General features: G+C 33.9%; 2 protein-coding genes across 2 annotated transcripts; one reads left to right on the top strand and one right to left on the bottom strand.

Moving 5' to 3' along the window:
* Positions 1 to 1,493: 1,493 nt before the first annotated feature.
* On the top strand, positions 1,494 to 6,441 carry LOC115966539 (chaperone protein dnaJ 20, chloroplastic-like). The gene is made up of 2 exons (XM_031085755.1): positions 1,494 to 1,601; positions 6,088 to 6,441. The coding sequence occupies exons 1-2, from the start codon at positions 1,494 to 1,496 to the stop codon at positions 6,439 to 6,441; spliced, it is 462 nt and encodes a 153-aa protein (XP_030941615.1).
* Positions 6,442 to 9,682: 3,241 nt separating this feature from the next.
* On the bottom strand, positions 9,683 to 14,546 carry LOC115968571 (high affinity sulfate transporter 2-like). Its single transcript, XM_031087991.1, has 14 exons — positions 14,480 to 14,546; positions 14,013 to 14,374; positions 13,844 to 13,892; positions 13,529 to 13,736; positions 13,126 to 13,300; positions 12,946 to 13,011; positions 12,577 to 12,690; positions 12,365 to 12,481; positions 12,155 to 12,281; positions 11,757 to 12,043; positions 11,452 to 11,642; positions 10,865 to 10,950; positions 10,701 to 10,777; positions 9,683 to 10,101 (listed from the first exon to the last, which is right to left on the bottom strand). The coding sequence occupies exons 2-14, from the start codon at positions 14,331 to 14,333 to the stop codon at positions 9,958 to 9,960; spliced, it is 1,962 nt and encodes a 653-aa protein (XP_030943851.1). The 5' UTR covers positions 14,334 to 14,374; positions 14,480 to 14,546; the 3' UTR covers positions 9,683 to 9,957.
* Positions 14,547 to 16,542: the final 1,996 nt, after the last annotated feature.

The raw sequence follows: 16,542 nt of genomic DNA, 5'->3' as shown, positions 1-16,542 counted from the left end.
GACTTTGATGCCCAATCTTTAATTGCTTTTGAGCCCGAAGGGCTTCACCTTCCTCTTGAGAAGAGCGAGACTTCCCCCCATCCATTGGCTCCTTACCCTTGGAACTCATGTTCCTCTTTGGGTCGATGGGCTCAGGCCCAGGAGGCAAAGTCGATTGGGGAGGAGCAGGAAGTTTGGATTGGGGAGATGGTGGCTGCGATCGGGAGGGAGAAAACCTGGTCTGAATAGGCTGGGGCTGTGGTGGAGGAGGAGGAAGCTTGGATTGTGACTTCCCTGGTGCATCCTTCCCCGGCTAGCCCTCAATCAGGTCGAACAGGCTGGTCGGGAGCTTTCTCTTAAACCCTATCTCCGCCTGAGAAGATGTCCCCACTAACAAGAGATCCGCCTCGGACAAATCGGGGTCACCCAAGTCATCAGAAGGATCCTCGGACGAACTAGCTTGGTCAAACACACTTAATCCTTCTTCGGATAAACCAAAATCACCCTCGGCCTCCGCTGCTTGGTAGGACAAAGAAGAGCCTGCCAACGGGATGCCTTCTGGGACAGGAGATCCTTCGAGAATCAAAAATTCATGCTCTACTACAGTGATTTTCTGAAGCCGAGGATCGTTAGCTCTGATCATGTTCTTCGGGGCGGCAAATGATTCCTGGATAGGATTGTACCCTAAGATCTTGTAAACAGCTCTGACTTGGTTGTCAGTTTCGTTTACAAAAACCGCCGCCTTGAGAATAGTCTCTAAATCTCCCCGGTTGGTCAGGTGAAAGTGTCGTTGAAAGGCGTGTGGATCTGCAAAAAGAAGACATGTTCATATTAATAACCGAACCGTGCAAATTATGATGGCACAGAAGATTAGCCCTCTCATACTCTTTATACCCCACCTAGTTCCCCCTCCTCTGTTGGGCAATGAAGGTCATCGTGACACTCCCCAAACACAATGAGAAAGTCCTTGTTTAACCCTTTCCTAGACTCGGGAAGGCACTGAATAAGCCGAACCTTATCGTCCCCTGTCTTCATCTAGTAGGATTTGCCCTTCAGGATGTGGAGGTTGTAGCACCAGTTTACTTCGTGATGGGTTAATCTTAGCCCTATTTTCTCGTTTAAGGCATCCACACAACCCATGATCCTAAACACATTAGCAGTGCACTGGGTGGGAGCTAATCGGAAGTGCCTACAATAATCCCTCATTACTGGCCCCATGGGGATTCTCACACCACCTTCTATAAAGGCGATTAGGGGAATCACCACCTCGCCCTCGTTTCTCCTAAAATGCCATTCCCCTTCCTTGCAGTACCTTAAACTTATATTGGAGGGTATCCTATAATCGACGATGAATTTTTCCATCGCCTCTTCGGTCTCAACCAACTTTTTTAATTTACCCATCTTTAAAAACAACTAAAGAGACTCAAGGAATGACGAAAGAAGGAGAGGAACAAGAGAAAAAGAAACTTAGAAGAGAGAAAACGCAGGTTGGAGAGAGAAGAAAACTTACAGAAATGAGGAAAAGCTTCTCGGACAGGCTTTTTATGCTGGAAAGAGACTTGAGTTTGGCTGGAAGTTTGACTGAAACTAGGATATGTGCGCAAGAACTCTTAAGTGCAAAGGTAAAGAGACAAATCAGTTCAAATGGGTATTTATACCTCCCATTAAAAGTAACTGTGCGAGTTTTCCCGCCTATAAAGGTAAGGAACTCTCAACCGTTAGATTATCATCGTACCATTGAACGTGAAGAGCACAGAACCGCCATAATTTAATGAAGACAAGCTTCATATACCAAGGTGCCAGGAACGTGCCTCAGGCAAGCGAAGAGGCTCTGGCATTGATGAAGATAAGACTTGACAAGCCATGACAGAGGCCCGATGTCACCAAAACCCTCATTTCCGTCCAAAGAGCTGGACAACAGGATTTTGAGGGGCTATTGTAGGGCCAAAGAATTTGACAACCCCGGCCCACTTTATACTGAGCCTAAGACCCACGCCAAGGAGGGAGAAATTGCCGAGGACGAAAAAAGAAAGCCCAAATAGCCTAGAAACATTGCCGATGACGATCCTGCTCTCGGCATCCCAAATCCCAAGGGGAAAGAACAACATGCCGGCAAAGGCAGCCTCCTAGAGCGCCCCTAGGAGAAGGATAAGTACACTAGAATACCCATGGGCGTATGGTGCAAGAGCAATCCAAGGAGAAACTGTCACCTCCGCATTGAATGTACCCAATTAACATTCTAACCGCATTAATGAGCAAATGACCCCTGAACAATGCGGTTTTGGTTGCCGCAACTCACAGAGGGTTTGGGAAGGTGACTGATGGGATGAGCACTCGAGTAATGACATGCATGATCAACAGGTGGAGGATCAAGATCGACTGAAAAGAAGTATATAATGTGAGAGACCTTCCAAGAATTGGGGATCACAGAAGAAAGAGCAAGAGGAGAGAAAAATGAGAAAACTGTAGCAGTCTGCATAATCTTGGAAGCCTTTGTAACCTAGTACTGAAGGAAGAAGAAGAATACTAAGTTCCTTGGACGAAACGCCCAAGGACTAAATTTCATGCTTTAACCCATATCCTTGTTACTCAGCCCATACATAACCGTGTCTAGTAATTGTGGTTCGGACTAAAACCTAGTTCTTAAACCCATTCTCTACAAATTTATTATATTGGGCTAGTTGGGCTTGAGACCTTTCATCCAATAGAAGAAATGCTCGAACCCAGTCCCTACAATGTTCTTAGGGCAATGATTAATAATCTATTTAAAGAAAGTTTTATGGGGGGGAAAAAAAACAATTAATGTTTTGACAATTTTTTTCATTTTCCATAAAAGTGGTTTTAAAATTTTTAAAAATGGATTGTTAACTATTCCTCTAAAAGCACTTGTTAGTATGATCCTTAAAAAATAACTATTTATTGTTATATATTAGTTTTCATTAAATTTGCAGAATTAATTTTTATTATGGATGGCAAATGTGAGGCGGCTGGTGTTAGCTGTGGTGATTGGATCTTAGGTCAGTGGTGTATGGTATTAGTTGGTCAATTTTGGGTTGTAAGAGACTTGGTATTGTGGATGGCTGATTGGGTGGTTGATGTGGAAATTATGGATGGGTTTGACCACCACCAAAACCAAAGTGGTGAGCACTGACCAGCATATATAGACATATAAGTAGGCGGTTTTGTTTTTATATTTTTATTTTATTTATAAAAAAATATAATGGACGTCATTTAAAGATAACTTACAATTGGCATTAATGCATTATGGTTAATCTTTCTTAATGACATATGAAACTTCAATACTAACATAGATATTGTCAAGGGCCATAGTTGTCAAATCGTGAATCGATTTTTGATTTTTTGTATCGTGTATCAATACACAAACACCTAATAAAATTATAAAATAATTTAGATATACATATATAAAAGGTATATTCATTATAAATTCAAAATATATTCAACTAATGACCAATTTAATCATTACTTATATAATAAAATTTAACAAAACTAGCTAAATAAATCAAATTAACTTATGCTTATAACATGCACATTCAAATTAATTAAACTCAGAAGTAATACATGATATTTGAACCAAAATAATAATATTTTTTCGTCATCTTGGTTAATCAACTCGATCCATCTAAGTCAATGTTATCATCATATTCAGCATCTTGCAAAATTATTTTTTCATAGACATTTTCTTTATTATTATCAACATTTACTTTTTTTTTTGGTTTTTTAATTCTAATAATTTTTTCTTTATATTTTTTCTTGGCATTCTAGCTTTTTAGACTCAAAATAATAATAAAAAAATAAAAAATAATTATATTTTCATTTAATACATTATTAATATCATAGAAAATAAATTTGCACATATGAAAGTGAGTGTTATGAGTATAGTCTAAATTCTATAGGAGAAAGAGAAGGGGGGAAAAAACTCATGGACTTGTTATTTCATTAGACTCAATTAAGTTTCCCAATAATTTTGTATTAACAAAGTCTAACAACTTGTTTAAATCAAATAAAATCACAAATTTTAACAAAAAAACCCATTTTAAACTCACATGTCTATGTATCGTACGATACGTACGATTCACCAATACGATATGATTCATACAACACGCACCTATGTATCGGATGATTTATAAGCACTTACAATACACCCTTACGATACGAAACTTTTTATACACGATATGAAACGTATTGCGTATCGTACGATACTAACAACTATGTCAAGGGCCTTTTAACTCAACTAGAACTTTATATTGTTTCCTATAAAAATATTTATAGTTCAAATCTCTCTCACAATTATTTGAATTATAATTTTTTTTTTTTTAAAAAAAACCTAATGTAGACATCTCAAATCTCGCAATTCTCTCTTGTTGCTCTCTTAAAATTCTAAAATAATTATATTCTTAAAATAAGTTGTGAAGAGCTTTATAGTTTAACTAACACACTCTGGTGTTTCCATCGAGTACATTGAGAGTTTAAATCCCCCCACCTCTACTATCAAATATTTAAAAAAAAAAAAAAAAAAAAAAAAAAAAGCTTCTATACATCATTTTCATTTATGTAGGGTGGGGATTGGAATGGCAACAAGGAAAGAAAATGAAGAAAATAAAGAGAATATAAATAATTTGTTAGAAAGATTTATCGAAATTTTTTTTACACTAACATTTAATTAAAACTTTTGGTTGTCATATGTGCAATCACATCATATTATTATTAAGCAATTATAAAGCGGAATTAATTAGGTACAGTTCATTAGGATCCTCAATTAGATTCAAAGAAATGTTTATATTGGCTAATGAAGCACAAATAATGTTTTTTTTTTTTTTTCAAATGAAAATTAAATTCTACGCAACTATATCTTTGAATTTAATTGAGAAACTTAATGTATTGTAAGTAAGGAATTGTATTTAAGTTTTACTTAAATAAAATGTTAAAGATCATATTTATATTGGTTTATGTTTATTATGTGTAGTGGCCCAAGTGGCCTGATTTAGTATAAACTATAAACTACACCTAACCCTAGACTTTATATTTTTTGTGAAACACCTAACCTAAGACCTTGTAGCATCTATATATACTCTACTAGGGTTCTTTATAAACATGTACCCATCTAAAACTTCTATATCTTCTATATCGTAGATGTAGGCCATCAAGTCAAACCATGTCATTATATATATTCTCGTGTCCTATCTCTCTTTCCTTGCTTTTACATCTTCTTTTCATTAATTTTAAAATAAAATAATCGTATTGATATAGGTTTCACGAAGTAAGAAGTAAAACTAGTAACTAAAATGATTGGACATATTAAAGAAATTGATTTATTCTAAAACTAATAGCTTCAAAATATATACCCATACAAAAGAGCAGTTTTCATTTCAATAATTAAGTGTTAGAGAACTTTTTTTTTCCCACAATGATCTTAATGGTTAATTATTAATAAATTATCTAACATATCAACAAATACGTAAAATACAATATTTTTAATATCCTTGTTATAAAATTGTGAGTTTGATGTGAAGGAGAGGAGTATGATGTTTTACCAACACTAGATATTTAATTATTATTGTTTTATATATTCTTTTGTAAACATGATTAATTGATATAAAAAAAAAAAGCGTAAAATAAATTGAATCAAAACACTTGGAGGCCGCACACCACGATAACAACCAATCGATTCGATGCTTACCAAGGAGAAAACGCGTTTAGCTTCGTAATTACCAACTTCACCACTATTTCAATCTCCATGGCAACTTCAAGAGCCAAGTCAATGCTTTCACGTCGTGCACATTCATTATACTTTCATTTCCTTTAATAAATAAAGAGACTAAAACCGCAAGCCCAATAGACTGTGCTCCCTATATATAAGGATCGACATCAATGACATATATTCCTCTTTCTTTCAAGCTTTTGATTTTTAAAAGTCATGGCTTTTTTGCTAAGTTCAAGCCAAACCAGTGTCAATTCATTGCTCTCTCTTTCACTTCCCATTAAACAACAACGGCCTCGTGTGCTTGTCAATAGTGTTTCCTGCAGAGCCACCAAAGTTATTGTTAGTGAAAATAATTCAACCAATTTCTATGAGCTCCTTTCTTTGAGTCCAAACAACGCAAACATCAACGAGATAAAGAAAGCATACAGAAGCAGGCTCTTCGATATCACCCTGATGTTTGTCCACCTCCCATGAAGGAAGAGTCGACCATAATGTTTGTTCAACTGAATGCTGCATACAAGACTCTGTCAGATCCTATGTTGCGCAAAGAGTATGATTGTGAATTGTTGGGGCTGAGAAATAATTATGGATCAACATTGAAGATGGATGTGGATGTTGCAAGAACTAGGTGGCAAGAACAAATTAATGGATTGAAAAGTAGGTCAAATCGTCGTATGGCTCAAAAGGAGGGGTCAAGGGGTAGTAGAATAAGGGCTCAGAATATGAGGAACAAGGACTAATATTTTCATTTAAAAAAAAAAAAAAATTACACGTTAATAGTTCTCAGGGTCTGGGCAATTTATCTGTTGTATTTGTTATTACTTTGTAATAGTTTGTTCTAAATTTATTTATTTATTTATTAACATTTTACATGTACGTATGAAACCGTGTATAGTACACCTTAGGGGGAATTCTTTATTTATTTATTTTTAAAATGTCAAATTTCCAAACTTTTTCATTTCAAATTGCTAATGTTGTATGTGATTATTAATAAATAGAAAAAGTGATGTTAGTAGTGTAGCCTAAATGAGAAATGGTAAGAATTTGTCATGTTAATAATTTGTAAAAATATTGTATAATAATTTACAATTGTAGCATTATTATTTATTTTTGAATGCTTTGATTTTTCAGCATAGATATCGATGTGTGAAGTATCTTTGACGCGTGGGGGTTATTGTTAAGATAATGTAATACCCATTCTTATTTGTATGTATGGTTTTGAACTTCAAAACTCACATTAATTTATGCTGAAAATAGTTTCACAAATAAACAAGTTTTGATTAGACAAGTGTAAACCAAATAATTAGTACGTAAGAACATAAAAATAAAAAATAAAAAGAGAAGTTTAGGAAATGTTGTATAGAATCATGGAAAAACGTTGTCCTTAAAGATTGATTTGTACAATCCAAAATAAAAATTTGGTGTAATTGGTTCTCAGCACTAAATAACATCCTAAGATTGGACTATAGTATTGACTTTTGTATTGGACTCACTTCCACACACAAGGTTTCAAGGAAAACCTTTTAATTTGCCTTTCCTTTACAATAGATATGGTAGAATACTATTCACACAAGAGAAAATACGTGGGAGATCGATGAGTAACACTTTCAAGAGAAGAAAAGAACAGTGTTATTGTTCAGAGAGAGAGAGAGAGAGAAAGAGAGAGAGAGTAATTAGTTCTAATGAAAATTAGGTGTCCTGATGGTGTGTAAAGTAAGCCACTAAGTTAGTTAGATAACAATAAAATAATAACTAAGCTTACAAAGAAAGCTAAATTCAATGTGCAGAAATAAATCATAAATGCTCATAATATCTTGAAAAAATAGCAAAAATAAAAGTCCAAAGTAAAATTGATTTGGACCTAAATGTTCGAGATGACACAGTGTACGTACACGTTTGTTATAGATAAGATACAAGTTCATACTAGACCCATATATTAATATATCAATGGAGGTACATAATTGCTCATAAATACAAGAATGAGCTCACTTCAAACGAATGTGAGTTTGACCATAAAACTCAATATTTGGTACATGTGCACAAAAACAATTTATTCGAATAAAAAGAAAATCTTATAAATATTAAATAGGTGTCCAAGAAAAGAATAAGCCAAAACCACAAAAGACATCCGCATTAGCCAAAAGTGAAATATTTCTCAAATATGAAATTATCAAAACTGGAGGTTCATGGAGTAATTGAATTTATTACAATGAAATTTAGGTTATGTTGGAGTGTTCTTGAGGACTTGCAGGAGCTTTTGAGTATACATCGATTGATGTAAGTAAAGATTGTTGGCTCGCTATATTATGTTTAAAAATACAATTTTTATTTATTCAATATTCATTTGTTATTTTTTTTTCTATATGTAATTTAATAATTTTATCTATGTTGATTTATTGCTTATTAAAATATTACTCCTATAAATTTATTTGACTCAATTGGCTATTTAGAAAGTTTCTATTTTCTTCAAGGCCGGTTTGGATCAAGCACGTGTAAATTTTGTGAAGGAAACTAATGATTTGATGGAAATATTTGTTTGAACTATATATATGAAATTATGATATATGATTCTTCTAGGATATGGAATGAAATTAAATTAAATACAAATCCGAAATTAATTATACCTTCTTTGGACCTACCAATGGGGCTATACATTGGCCAAGAGACTAGTTTTTATTCTAGGGCTTATCACCAGAATTGATTGGAAAATACATTCTGAAAATTAAATATAGCATGATCATATTAATAAAAATTATTAGGTATATCAAAATTGATTGGATATGTGTAGAGTTTCAAGCCAAATGATACATATATACACACACACACACACACATATATATATATATATATATACATATATATATTTATATTTATTTTAAAGTTTTTGGAATTCATTGCAAATCATATGCCAATTTTTTAATTGAACTGACAAACAATTTCCAAACCTATGAGTTTTATTATATAAATAGTTTATTTATTTGTTTTACTTGTTTTTATGCTTAATCTAGTTTAGTTTGGATTTTGGTTACTTGTAACAAGTTTGGACATTTATTTTTTTTTTTTTTGATGAGAAGTTTGGACTATTGTTGGGGTGGTGCGTGTGACTACTAGAATATTGAAATTTGTGAACTGATTCTGATAATTAAAATATTCTAGGAAATTTCATTTACGATTTATTAGAGATTAGCTCATGAACAATCGTCTTTTGTTTCTTAGAGATTAGTCAATAGAATTTATATTTATTACCAAATCCCTATTAATTATTGAATTTTGATGAGACCATATGCACTTTGGATAAATAATCTTGCTGACCGCAAAAATCTCTATTTCTCTTCTCTTTTGTGCTTGTAATTTTTTTTTTTTTTAATTATTGTTGAGAAGAAGTAATTTTCTTTATTTGATTTTATGGGATGGGCTAACAGTACTATATCATACATACAAGAAATGTAAGAGCAAATAACCTATATATAAAATAGAATAGATGGGATCGTTGTCTATAGATGAGCATCATTGCCTTCCAGGTGAATAGGGGAGAAAATCATCAAGATGCAAAATACTAACAGTGCATTTGGTTGGGCAGAGAAGTGAGAGCATAAAATGGGTATAGAGAAAATAGACAATAGATTGATAAACATGATCCCTTATTTGGTAGAGTATAGTGGAAGAAGGGGAAAAAAAAGTGAAAAATGATTATATTTTATTCGGACCATCATTTCTGATCTTTCTAAAATGTTAGTAAATAAGAGAGAAAAGTCTTATATAGATGATTTAGCAATCTTATTCCTTTACTTTATTATATTACAAATACATTAATAATAATTTATATAAGATTGGTTGTTTTCTCTGCACCTTTTTCTCAAACCTTTAAAATGATAAACTTTATACACTTTAATTTATCCTCTTTTTCCCTCAATCTTCTATCCACTCTACGAAATAAAACCTGAACAAAATTGATTCAAATGAAAGGAATAACAAAATAAGTACAAAGAAACTCAGAGAGTCAGAGTTCATTGAAAAGAAAATGAGTGGATGAAAAAGAAAAAAGCAAAAGACAAAAGAAACAAGATGCCCAACGACCTACGTTATATTGGCCATTCTACATAAAAAGATTAGGGCTCCCCAGAACTGAAAATAAATTTGCAAACAGCTATGACAACTATCAAACACTCCACACTATTTCACAATTTAAACACCCCAGCTTCACACCTTAACTAACTATTTGCATTCTTTCACAACACCCTCGCTCGTAATATATATTATGGCAGTTCTTTAATTCTCGGCGACAGTGTTTCAATAGCATCTGCAACTGTGAGAAAGATCATGTCTTCACCGATCTTTTTTGTAAACTCGGATGCATGCAGCTTTTCGGTCACGATTGCCCCGGGGTTTGCTAAAACAAGCTGTTACAAAACCATGATCAAATTATTGTCACTAATACTTATGGTCCTTTAATAACTTCACACTAATGAGTGAAATTCAAATCCTAATTCTTCTCATAAAATGATAACATATAACTTAATCGAGCTACATTATTCTTGGCATATCAGTTAATGAGTAGAATTATAGTCTAGTATGTAGAAAAATAAAAAATAAAGAAAATAAACAAACCCTACAATTAAAGTGTTTAAATGGGGTATGGTTTTCATCAAAGAAGTTTATTTAGGATTATTTAGAAGAAATATGAATTGGTTGCCATAACCAGCTAGGTAGTTACATATATTTGAAATTTATTAGATTATAAGGAAATTTAATTTTGGTGAAACGTGTTATACATGTTAGGTAGCTAGGTTTACTTGTCTAACAAAATTTAGATAATTTATGCTTCAACTAGGAGTATTCTATGTTGATAAAGAAAATGCATTGAGTGTAAATTAATGCTAATTAGCGAACATATAATATATGAAACTGTAAAAGTCCTAGACAAATATCAAGATATATCTACACACAGTTGAGAAAGCAAATAATAGGCACATAATTTCTAAGTTTAAATTAATCTTACCTTAACATCTCTGTTCTGAAGTGTCTTATGTAACTCTTCGAAGGAATGGATACCACTGGTGTCAATATCAGTAACAGCTACAATATTGTGAATCATATGAATATATTCCTCTAGTAAGTATTAGAACTGAATCCATAAGGACCATGACTAAACAAATTGCTTACGTGACATTTCAACGACGAGATATTTGATTCTGGGCCCACTGTTTATCTTCAAATCTTCTTCTTCATTGCTTAGCCATCTCAAAATCCTGCAAAAAATTGGATTTAACAATTGTCTACTGGACTAGAGTTCTTACTTTCAATTTTTTCATTGTAGTCTATTGAACAAAACTAGGCCATTTTTTCCCTTTCTATGACTTTGGAGGTTCTTATGTTTGCAAAAAGTATTCCTTATTATATGTGGAAATTATCACAAAACTTCCGTGAAAAAGTCCGGGGATCATAACATACACAAAAGCCCTACATGCCTAGGTAATTGTTTATTTATGTGCAAAATCTATGATTTTATGCTCACATGTGGGCAGGAGGAGGTAATATCTTATGTTTGGATTGCATGTAGTGGAAAGGTAAAATCTTTTTTTCGGACGGTAGGGGGCCATGCCCTCCAATTGATCTTCTTTATGTTAAATTGAAGGAAAAAAAAAAAAAAAAAAAAAAAAACCCCCTTAATCTAAACAATTTTAATTCGGCAAAAAAAATATATATATATATACTGGGCCGTTAGTCTGTCATAGAGAGTCTAAAAATACCTCTCCTTAATATAGTTGGAGTTTGAAAAGTAGATAGCAGAATCAACTCGAATAATCATAATTCCAGAAACAGTTTTTGCAGTAGAATATTGCTCCACATTCCTGTAAACAAGAGTCCCTGGGAGATTCCCAAGTACTGCAGTTCGTGGCCTTGTAACCTGTAGGAGGATTTTGGCAAAGGATATAGCCACCTATCATTACAAAAGGTAAGAGTTTTCAGTGAGAAAATCAAAAGATGAAACACTCAAAAATGGGATTGAGTATTTTTATTCAAAACACAAAACTTTTGCTGAGCTCTTACATACCGCAATTAAAAGGCCTATCTCCACACTTTTAAAGACCACACCAAAGAAGGCTCCCATACAAGCAAGAAAATCGAATTTATCAACCTTCCATAGTAGCATCGCAGCTGGAATGTCAACTAGGGGAAACACCGCTGCAATGATGATAGAAGCAAGTACAGCATTTGGGGTGTACTTAAACAATGGTGTAATGAGTTCCAATGTTAGAAGAACAACACAAGACATCACAATGTTGGCAACTGCTGTGTTGCAGCCAGCCATGAAATTTACTGCAGAGCGAGAGAATGATCCTGCATGCACGCGACAAAGATGATTAATAAAATGTTGAAAGAAATTAATCTGTGATTAAAATTTAGAAGCTCAGAAATATATAATTTCAATTTGAGCACATTTTTACACACCTGTAGCAACATAACAAGATGTCATGGAGCCAACAATGTTCATAGTTCCCATTGCCACCATTTCTTTGTTCCCATCCACATTGTAGTCCTTCACAGCAGCAAATGTTCTAGCAATCGCTATAGCTTCCTAGAATCCAACGGATTATGGTTTAAGATTGGATAGTATTATTAGGCTGAGTTCTCTTAATGATTGTAAAGAAATTAGCTTACCGTCAATGCTATTAAACCCACAACCACACCGATCTTAAAACCTTTGAGAAGTAAATCTCCAGTCCAATAGATTTCATGAGCAGATGATGGGTTTATGCCCTTTTTTATATATTTCACCTGACACGGTAAAAGAAACCGCAATGTGAGCTTGCCAAATCCTTTTTGTGGCAAGCTAAACACAAAATCAAAATGATAAAATTAAGAGTACTTACAATTGCTACACCTTCCTTATCAGCACGAGTAATATATACACAAAATGTGGCTACTATGACAGAGGTCAATGGAGCAATAGCAGATACCCAAAATAATTTGGGGTATTTTTTGGCCTGTGCCAATATCAAAGAAAAAGTTCATAACAATGAAAATGATTTAATTTAGGTAACATAGGAATTGAAGAATAAAAATCCTCTACCCACATAGAATTCTAGTTTATATTCCACCAAAGAATTCCTATTTTTTATTTTTCTTTATGAAGTAGAAAAAATGAAAATTTAAAAAGAAAAAATCCTTATAGTTGAGAGAGTATAAAGCGAAACATTAAGAGTGAAACATGGTATTTTTATTAGAAATAGGATACTTACGATGTACTTGGTGAGGAAAAGGAAGGCCAAGAATGACAACCCAATTACTATGGTCTGCCAGTTCCACTGTACAACAAGTTAGAAAGTCATTCATACTCACTCATGGGATTTTCGGACCCATAATAAACATTGACATCATTTGATGAAGAGAAAAAAATAAAATAACATTACAAATTATACCCCATGATGTACTGATCCAAAAACTGAATGCATCACTGAAATAATGTCAGTCTTCTTCGTGAAGTTTGTTATACCAAGAAGACCTTTGAGCTGTTGAAGGCCTATGGTAATGGCAGCCCCAGCCATGAATCCAACAATGGCAGCATGAGACAGAAAGTCAATTAAGAAACCCAATCTGCAAGCAAGGGTCAAACCATCAATTTAATGTTAGGGAGATTACAAATTTTATTTTATAACAAAAAGTAATTTAACCATTAAATGAATGTTAAAATCTACCAATTATAGCAATTAAAGTCAAATATGTAGTACTTTTAGCATTTTCCACTTGATACAGCTATCTAAAAAAGTAAAAAGTCTATAACTGAATTGTCAAAGAACAACAGCTAATAAAAGAATAATATACCTGAAAAATCCAAGTGCGAATTGAGTGACTCCAGCAAAAAAGGTAGCAGTGAATACAAGACGCCTATAAGCAAGAGCATTTTTCTGTGGATCAATCTCATTCTGCGCCATAGTTCCAATCAAAAGAGACACCACGGCCACTGGTCCTATGGCAATATCTCTGGAGCTACCCATGAAGGCATAAATAAGAGGTGGAACAAAGCTAGAGTCTAGAGAAAATCAACAACCAACAACATTAATTATTGATTAATAAAGTAGAACATATTGTAGCAAAAAAAAAAAACCGAGGATGTTTATGAGAAACAACGAAACTCACATAACCCATATTGGGGATCAAGATTTGCTAGCTTTGCATATGCAATATCCTAGTAGGGAAAATATTTGAGCATCATTAGAAATGGAAACTGAAAATTAATATATATATATATATATATATATATATTTAGCTAAGCTTATTTTGTTTTATGGAAATATTTTTCACTCACCTGAGGGACACACAGGCTAGCTATGGTGAGTCCAGCAATCAAGTCACCTCTGAACTTTTCCAGATTGTAGTTTCTTGCCCATTCAAGAATCGGAAAAATAGCTTGGAGTACAAGAAAAAACCTTGTATGACCTTTTTGGCCCTGAAAAGCTTTTAAGGGTTCATCGTGGAAAAAAGTTTCCTTGATAACAGTTCGAAATTCAGTGAGAAGATTTTGCTGAGGAGGCCTTTCCACCTTGTGAATATGAGAAGAAGGTTGTGGATGGCGTCGCGATGAATGTTCGCTCCCGATCTCCATTTCCTGAGTAACACGCCCACTCATAGAGCCAGAAACTAGTTAGCTCTAGTATATGTATATCAAACCTGTGTCAAAACAAGGGCAGAGAAAATTGATTAGAACTTATAAAATACTGCTAAAAATGATTTTATTCAACAGAAGCAAATTGTAACAAGTCAGTGGTTACTAACTATGGAAAGTAAGGCTGAGTTAGGCCGATAGATGAAGATGGAAGTACAAGATACAGGGAAGTTTTGCTTATATATATAGGCAAGCCTAAGCTTTTTGGTCTATAAATAAATCTCCCACATATAGCATTACGTTGTGAGTATTAGTGCAGTCTTTTCTCTTTTTCTACAATACTACTTTGGGTGGATAACATTTTTTTTTCTTCTTTATTTAAAACTCACTCGTTTGAGTGAAGCAGTACAAAAAGAAAGTTTTTTTTTTTTTTTTTTTTTTTTTTATATCAGTTCTCATTTCTCCTCTCTGTATTTTTTTTTTTTTTTTTTTTGGTTGTTGTTGTTGGTGTTGAAGATAACTTAAAATTCAGTTCTCATTTTTTATGAGACAAACTTCTAACTCGTATCTCAATCTCTACTTTTACTTAACTCAATCCAGGTTTCCACTTGCATCAAATGAATATGCTCTAGGGAATTTCTCTCAATGTAGACTCTGTCCAAGTTGGCCTTTGCTTTATTATTTTTCTTGTTTGAAATTGAAAGTCCAACTTGGCCTTTCACAGTCTAAAATGACAAGTATGACGGTGATGGATTTCATCATTGTCAAAACTCTCAAAACCAATCCAGAAATAGTTGTAAGCAGAATGTATAAAAAAAAGTCAAATAGCCACAAGACCTCAAATATATATATATATATAGTGAATAAATTAAGCTATTAAACTTTAATATAATGAAACAAGCAAACTCGAAAGACGTATTCATATCGTGCGCTTCCGTATCAGTGCTGTATTCACATATATTCAGCTCAATAAAAAATGTAATATTTTATTTTTATGAAACCAATAAACAATGTCAAAAATGAAAGAGAGGAAAACAAATTACGTCTAGATTCATCGAACCTAAAAGCGTTGAATCTCTGCCCTCTCCATAAAACAAGTAGAAGGATTCATTATTAAGTAGATAATATAGAACAAAATGGGGATATACCCATTTCGCGTAAAACATGTAGTAAAATGGTCATATTTTAAATCTATTTAGGAAAAGTACTTATGTTTTAAACTATATTTTCTAAAAATCAAATTTTAATGAAAAACTCGATTTTTAAATAATCGAGTTATAAGCAATAAAAATAAAAAAAAAAATAAAAAAAAAACTACATGGAACTCGAGTTCCATTCAAGGAACTCAAGTTCCATGTAGTTTTTTTTCAAGTAACTCGATTTTCACCAAAACAAGGTAGATAGGGACACAAACTTATCGATCACACTATGTTTTCTATGAATGATATATTCTTTAAAAAAATAAATAAAAATAAAAAATTTAGTTATTGTTTGAATAAAATCTAATATACACCTCTTAAATTTGGGTCATTTGTTATTTTGATAGGGATAGGAGTAGAAACTTATTGATCAAAATTTGTTATTTTGATAGGTGTGGGGCCCAAATGATTTACGGGCCAGGCCCATCTACCTGGGGAAAATCCGAAGGCCCAAGCCGAGGAGGGCTATGGCCCAAGTTCGACAAAATAGCCTGTGGATATCGCCGAGGATGGCTCAGTCCTCGGCAGACCCAAAGTTCCCCCCCCTGAAGGAAGGGTAAAAACGGTATAGGACCGAAATCAGGACGAAAGATCTAAAATATCCAGGGAAAGCTGCTCTCACTGCCATTCAATGCTCTGAACCTGACAGAGCCGCAGTCTTTGGCATTTACAACCACCCCCAACGACTTTGAATATGGGCTGATGGGACAAGTATCAATTTTGGAAAGGTTGACCCTGTACGTGGGCGAAGGACAGTGGACGCAGGCGGGTATAAAAGGAAAAATAAGTAACCTAAAGAAGGGGGTTGGGAAAAATGGCCAAAAACCAGAGCCTCCCAGCCCACCTCCAGGAGAAAGACTCCAGGGGTGTAGGAAAACTTAAACTGGTACGAACACCGCGAAAAACCCACCGCCTATCAATCAAGGCCTAGCCTTCCAAACCCACGCTCTACAAATGATGTTGTTAGGGGCCTTTTCACGTGCGAACCCGACACTGTTACGGTCCGCCACGAATTGCGTCTTTACAATTGGCGC

Source organism: Quercus lobata, chromosome 11, assembly GCF_001633185.2.
Source record: "Quercus lobata isolate SW786 chromosome 11, ValleyOak3.0 Primary Assembly, whole genome shotgun sequence".
NCBI lineage: Eukaryota > Viridiplantae > Streptophyta > Magnoliopsida > Fagales > Fagaceae > Quercus > Quercus lobata.
The sequence above is the reverse complement of the archived record's forward strand: the minus strand, read 5'-3'. Positions and strand labels throughout refer to the sequence as shown.

What these genes read in the sequence shown, in the direction of transcription:
- LOC115966539 (XM_031085755.1), top strand. Translation starts at nt 1,494, where the DNA reads ATGAGGAAAAGCTTCTCGGACAGGCTTTTTATGCTGGAAAGAGACTTG. An exon ending in AAGAACTCTTAAGTGCAAAG is followed by an intron (nt 1,602 to 6,087) that starts GTAAAGAGACAA and finishes CCTTTCTTTGAG; the next exon opens with TCCAAACAACGCAAACATCA.
- LOC115968571 (XM_031087991.1), bottom strand. Translation starts at nt 14,333, where the DNA reads ATGAGTGGGCGTGTTACTCAGGAAATGGAGATCGGGAGCGAACATTCA. An exon ending in ATCTTGTTATGTTGCTACAG is followed by an intron (nt 12,044 to 12,154) that starts GTGTGTAAAAAT and finishes GCGTGCATGCAG; the next exon opens with GATCATTCTCTCGCTCTGCA. An exon ending in TCTCGTCGTTGAAATGTCAC is followed by an intron (nt 10,778 to 10,864) that starts GTAAGCAATTTG and finishes ACAATATTGTAG; the next exon opens with CTGTTACTGATATTGACACC.